Raw genomic sequence first — 6,719 nt, 5'->3', positions numbered from 1 at the left:
TCTGTAGATCAAGTTCCTAACAAATGCTCTAGATGAATTGAAATTTTTGCAATATTCTGCCACCATTCGCCAACTGGGTGCTCTTGAAAGGAATCTGACCGAGCAGGATTTTGATCAAAGAGTGGAAAGCACAAAAAGTGTACTGATACAATTAAGAAGATAAAGGTGGTCAGTTGAATAAAACAGCTAGCTAAGGAAGTGTATAACTATTTCGATTTCGTAGAGAGGGGGCAGTAGTTGTGCTTCTAGCCTCAAAATGGTAACGGATCCGCAATTTGCAGTCATAGTGTTTGAGATGTACAGCGGTGAATAGTGGTGTGATATTGCGCTTCCCATACATTTTATTAGTCATACAAAAAGACACATGGTTCCACAAAAGATATACAAAATTTGGAGTATGCTCCTGCAGTTATTAGAGAAAGTCATAAATGATTTTTGTACGATTAGTATGAATGATATACAATATGCTACTAAAAAACTACGTACAACAGAAGGTTTTTTAAAAAAAACATTACAAACATCAAATAATACAACAATTTGATTTAAATTTAATCTCTAATAACGCCTCATTACATTCTTAGCTTGAATAACGTCCAGCAGAGGGTTTGTTTAGTTTTCATACAGGTTTCGCACGACGTCTCATTCAAATTTCGTTAGTAACTTCCACTTCTTTCCCTGGAAAAATTTGTTCTGTAAGTGACCGCTTTTCGGAACTCAAGTTTTTTGTGTTTCTTTTTTTTACCAGAAACTCTCCTGCAATTTCTTTGAACACTCAAATTGTTCCGTCGCTGTAGATGCGCACTCTATTTTCATCAACAAAAGCATTAATTTCCCAGAAAGAGAGACGTTTTAGCATATTATTACACCATTTTGAACGAAAACATTTGAGTTGCTTTTCTTCTTCAAACTGAATTTTCGCAGCAACTCTTGCAAAAAAGATATTTTTTTGAGAATTCGTCTGAGTCTACCTCTTGAGTTTGTATTGTAGCAAAAGAAAACACTACGAGTCACTCTAATCCACTCTAGTGAGTTTTTGCGGCCTTTAAAAACATTGTTAAATTTTAATTGGATTTTTCGACAGCTTTTGTGTTCTCTCCCAATTTTTGGCCTCGAAGCTGTTATGTTTCAGGTAACGCTTGTATTGTTACTAGGCATTGGAGCTTGATTCCAAGTTAAATTGTTTTTGTATTTTGTTCACGAAAATTCGACATCTCCTAGTGTAAAAACTTGGCAAACTGTGGAGAAAGAAAGCAGTTTAACCATCTTTTCCGTTTGAACTGGCAAAATGAGAAACCAAATTTCTCTTAAAGCTTCTACATTGGGCACCCTTTTCACGACTTAGCTAAAATTATGTTTATGAAGCACAAATCAAGCGTTAAAAGCAGAAATCACGCGGTTTGTAGTTTTTTATTACCATAGTGTATCATCTTTCTTCGGTTGCTAAGATTCTGAATCCATACTTTTTCCTTTAATTTATTTGCGTCCTTTTTGGTGCTGCAAAACCATCACAAATGGAACGCTAAGAAGCAATCACAGATTCTAAAACCTCGTAAGCGGGAGAAAATTGTCACTAACAGTTTGCTTAGTTTTCACCAATTTTGAAAAAAAGTGTTATTTTGGGCAACAGGAGTCTTTGAAACAGAAATACGACAACAAAATAGTCAAACAAATTTGGAGAATTAGTTGTTATCCCCCTATACGTATTTCACTATGCAAGAACTATATGAATTGCATACGATTTAGAGAAAATTGTTCATTTTTGACATAGACCGAATAACAAACAACCCTAACATCCTAGACTGAATGACGGAACATAATCGGCACATAGCCGACATAAACGGCACATAGCCGACAGTTAACCAGAAAAAATCCTCATTTTAGTCCACATTCCACTTCAGTGCTGAATAATATTCGTACGATGTTTTCTTTTTGTTACAAATTTTTGTTCAAGATTCGGCTTCTCCAATGTCCACATGATTTATAATAGGACCTTTGATACATGAGTTAAAGAAATACGTTTTTTCCATGAATCACTGTTTTGAATTAGAATTTAACTTTGTCTCTGAAAAGCGATTTTTATACAAACTGTTTTATGTGAAGCATGATTTATAACGCAATCTCGGTTTTTGGAACAAGCTTTGTAAATCGATTTCCTTTATGTGAAGCACTCTTCGTTTGCAAATTTTTGACTGTGTACAACAGCCAATTAACACGCCTATGAGAGCCAAGGAAAAATCATACTCAAATGAACACAATGAAAGCAAATAATGCCGTTTTTTTAACACCGAATTTTGCCTACTTTTGTTTTGGCTACTGAGGAAACTAAAGAAAACGACCTTAAAGAACTGACTTAGCAGAGAAGAAGAATCATTTATGCTCAAAGCAAACGATCTATGAATTTAATTTCGACCATCAATCACATTTTATATGAGTAGTATACCATTTCTGACACAAAAGAAGAAAGGCGAGTACTGTGGATGACATTTCAAGCTACCACAGTTTTTATCTTCTTTTTTATTAAAAAAAACTTTTTAAGATCAATCTCAAAACTCAGAAAACTTAAGATATAAGATACACAAGGAACACTATGATTTGCAGATGCGCGGGGTTCAAAGTTGATGAAAAAATTTTAACTGTACATTTATGTTTGTAGAAACTTTTTTGAAGTTTGGGTGAACATTAGGTTAGTAAACATTTTCGATAGCACTATAATTTGTCGAATAATTTTTTGAGGGCTGGTGTGAAGTAATGGACAAGACTGATACCGGTTACTTGACCTGTTAAGGATGTTTGCTATCTCGCGGTGTCTGTGCGCCCGCTTGCGCCCGCTTGCTGCTCACACTGATGAACACCTGAACCCTTGGAACTAGAAGAACCAGTGGTCTTTTAAGCTCTGCAAATAACAATTGCGAAATGACAAATACGGCAGGCTAAAGTGGGAAAAAATATAGATGAAGCAGTACTAAAAAGAGAGTGCTGTGACTAATGTAGAAGAAACCGCAGCTTAAATCTTCGCACTCAAGCACAAGAAAGATAAAAGAACGTGACAAATTTCGTGACAAAACTAGTGCACAAATCACCCCCACTGAACATAATCTTGGGGACGAAAATTTTGCCTTTATCGAAACCGCTGCTTTATAAATTCCGGCAGAGCTTCTCTGTAACATAAATATTGTTATTCGTGACTTTTGATGGAGACAAATTGTTTTTGAATTGTCTTTTTCTGAGAAAAGTAAACTGAAAAAAGGACTGAAAACAGAATCAACAGTTCCAATCTGAGCATTAGAGTTGCTTTCAATGACAAATATTGGCGTCAAGATCCTCGTTCTTCCAGCAATATTCGCACGATATAAACCTCTGCGACCGACAACTCCTTAATACATTCACTGTAGGATGTTGCCAAGTAAAAAACGTTGGCAAACAATTGTAAAACTTGTATCAAAATTACCTTAAATGTTTCAGCATTGGATTTTGTTCAAGAAACCGCTCGCAGTTATTCATATGGGAGCTCTCAATTACAAGAAAAAAGTTCTATAGCAAAAATTGACAATAAAACTTTTGGTGCTTAGGTCTGTTTTTTTCTGATTTCTTTTAATAATAGCCGTCATTCTTGCAATAATGGCCAAAGATGTGGTCACACGTAAACTATATTTAGATTAAAGCGAAAGATCAATAAAAACTAACTGCAACTTTCTCAATTTGTTCTAGACTCTTCTTTTCACAGTCTCCATCTTTTACTGATGATTAAAAACTGGAAAAAAAATTTAAGCGCAATTCAAACAATTTTGATTCTCCTGCAGTTCGTTCCGTGAAAGGCAAGCACCAAAATGAGCTCTCTCACTCTAAGGTTGAAGAAAATGGTAAAGAAGTTTACCCATTATCATTTTGGAAGAATTGCAGGTTGAGCTGGCTTGGTTATTCTTTTGCGCCCATTGTGACCTTTCATGAAACTAACACAAACAAGCAAGAGCGAAAATCAGAATTAATGTGAATTCTTATTTCCTTGGGAGTTTGTGTTCGAGGGGGTAGATGTCCTAATAGTAAGAAAACTCGTTTTTTTTCTGCAATTTTGTTAACAGAAAACTTGGACACGATACCGAGAGCATTTAAAATTTTAGTACTATCTTGTCCATCTTATTTCAAACCATCTATGCTTTTGCATTGGTTGTCTCTTTACCAAGAAACAATGGAGCTCATCTATCCACTCATGGCATTTTCAAAGTGACATAGATCTGACCTGAGTAAGCCTAATCATCAACTTCAAACATAATTTTTAGAGACATATGTAAAGAATAAATTTTTGGGAATATTCTTTACAGACATTTGTGAGACTCCGTTGCACGTGACTGACAATGAAAACACAGGTGAGGCATTATTGGAACAATTCAACCCACCCTGGAGGGCAGAGTACTTCGCCATGCAGAACAAAGTGGGCGAGTTTTCCTGCTTCAGACGGAGGACAGTGGTCAGTGTCAGCTATTCTAAATTAAACACTATTTTTTTATGGAGACAGAAATTCCATTTATTTGTTTATTTTCAGAAATACATAGAAAAATTGCAATTGTTAGGTCATCAAATGCACAAACTGATTACGTAAATTCCAATAGAACGATTTGTTATGTACTTTTTTTTTCAAACAGCATGATCAACATTATCTTATTTCAACTGAAAAACACTCTCTTGAAATTTTTCCATCAGCAGAACGTTTATCTTTTCGCTCTTTTATTAGGAAAAGAAACAAAATTATTTTTATTGCTTTTGTCATGGACGTACAAAAAATCTGAGCAGTAACATGACTCAGTAACTTATTAATTTACATTTTATTTAAAATTTATTCTCATCTTAGGCGATCTCATAAAGAAATCAAATTTATAAACATTCAAATCGATGACGTGTATTTGTGAACTTTTCAAGGGTAATTCGCACCGGTGGAGCTACGACAATTCCTATTGTGATGAGAACCTGAACCACTTCTTCTGTGTCAGTCAGGCTACGCTCTCTCAACAGATACGAAATGACATCTACAATGCATTTGTCAACCACTACATCTCATATGCCATCAATTCAGGCCTGTATCATTTATGAGCTGGAGCCAATTGTGAGCTAAATATACATTCTTTTCATTTAAGAACTATAAAAGTGATGCTGTACTGGCAACTTTTTTTATTGCAAAATTTAAAAAATTAGCCTTTGCGCACCTAATGAACACAGAACAAGGAACTAAAAGTTTTATTGAATAACCAAGATAGTTTTTGCGACTCCTAAAACGAGCTCAAAGCAGTAGTTTTCTGCTAGATAATTTTTGTGATCAATATCCATTATGATTAATTATGATTAATATCCTGAGGTAAACTCTGTAGAGAGCCGGCAATGAATTATGAACACAACTTTTTTGTCGAAAACTTCCCAAATAACTCTGTTTTGGTAATTGTTGCTTTGCAATTGTCAATAATTCTACATTTGGATCGGGACTATTGTCAACCATTCAAGTACATCACGCTCTTTTTTGGACACAATTAGCCAACAATCTTTGATTAATGCACAAGAGAAATCTTGTTGGAGAAACATGAGTGATTGGTTGTCCAATTTTGAAATTTTTTGTGCCTCTTTGTTCAGAAATCTTAACCCATTTCTTCGAAGAGTTCTTACAAATACTTCTTGTGAGCTTGTTAGTTTTTCGATAAAGTTCGTAGGCATGCTGTTGTGTACCAGATCCCAATTTTAAGTTGATATAATTTGAATTTTGTCAATGAATTGTGTGTATTAAATGAATTGCAGCAGCTTGACAGATAGTACGAGCTCAATTTAGCTCAGCCGTTGTTTCTCTCTAGGTGGAGAAAGTACGAATGTGAAATGTAGAACTTCTTTCACACCTTAGCACAATTAAAATAGTTTATATGAACACTTTAAGAGCAAAAGAGCACAATCTGTTTCGGAATTTTTTTTTGAAAATAACGACAATTTTGTACGTTAAAAAATGACGATAGCAATGATTTTTTAATTCAAAAACAATAACACTGATGATCTCTTATTTTTAAGAAATGACGATACCGAATATCTCTTAGGTTTTAAAAACGACGATAAAGAATTTCTTTTTGGTTTAAAAATTGACGATACTTAATCTGGTTAAAAACTCAACAAAAACGACGATAACGGCGTAAAAACCTCTAGAGCTAACTTCATTTTTGGCTCACAAAAAAACGATACCAACAACAAGATAACGATACCGACCTATTTAAAAAACGATAACCTTTCGACAAGGGAGGTATTACTTGAAAGCTTTGAAGGAAGGTTTATTGGTGATTACAGCGTACTAAGACTCAAAAACTGAAGTGCAGAGTGTTTGCTGCTTTATATTTTGACTTCAGTTATTGTCATAGGCACTCATTTAATTAGAGTCCTTCCCTTTTAGTGAGTGTTTTGTCCAAAAACTTGCTATTATTACTCAAAAAAGGTTTACTCAAAATTTTTTTTTGCCATGCATATTAAAATTTCCTTGCATATTTGTTAAGGTTTTTTCAAAAATTTTCAATAGTTGCAAATTTCAGTCTGAGAAAAATATCATGGGGCTCTGTAAGTGTGATGTTAGTCAAAATAAATTTAAAGTAAATACTTTTACTCCTCACCTATGTGGGTAATTAGTAGAATACTAGTGCAAACAGCTAACTGAGGTACATTTTTCATCACAATTTAATTTTGAAACTGAGCCAAGTTTCAAC

General features: G+C 34.4%; 1 protein-coding gene across 1 annotated transcript in view; it reads left to right on the top strand.

The window, feature by feature from the left end:
- Positions 1–4,254: 4,254 nt before the first annotated feature.
- The window catches only part of LOC142342139 (uncharacterized), a 95,859-nt gene continuing 93,394 nt past the window's right edge, over positions 4,255–6,719 (top strand). Inside the window, exons 1-2 of the mRNA XM_075393339.1 lie at positions 4,255–4,465; positions 4,915–5,068. Coding sequence (XP_075249454.1) covers positions 4,418–4,465; positions 4,915–5,068 — 202 coding nt within the window. The 5' untranslated portion in view covers positions 4,255–4,417. The remainder of the gene's footprint in view (positions 4,466–4,914; positions 5,069–6,719) is intronic.

Source organism: Convolutriloba macropyga, chromosome 7 (assembly GCF_964194025.1).
Source record: "Convolutriloba macropyga chromosome 7, txConMacr16.3, whole genome shotgun sequence".
Classification (NCBI taxonomy): domain Eukaryota; kingdom Metazoa; phylum Xenacoelomorpha; order Acoela; family Convolutidae; genus Convolutriloba; species Convolutriloba macropyga.
The sequence above is the reverse complement of the archived record's forward strand: the minus strand, read 5'-3'. Positions and strand labels throughout refer to the sequence as shown.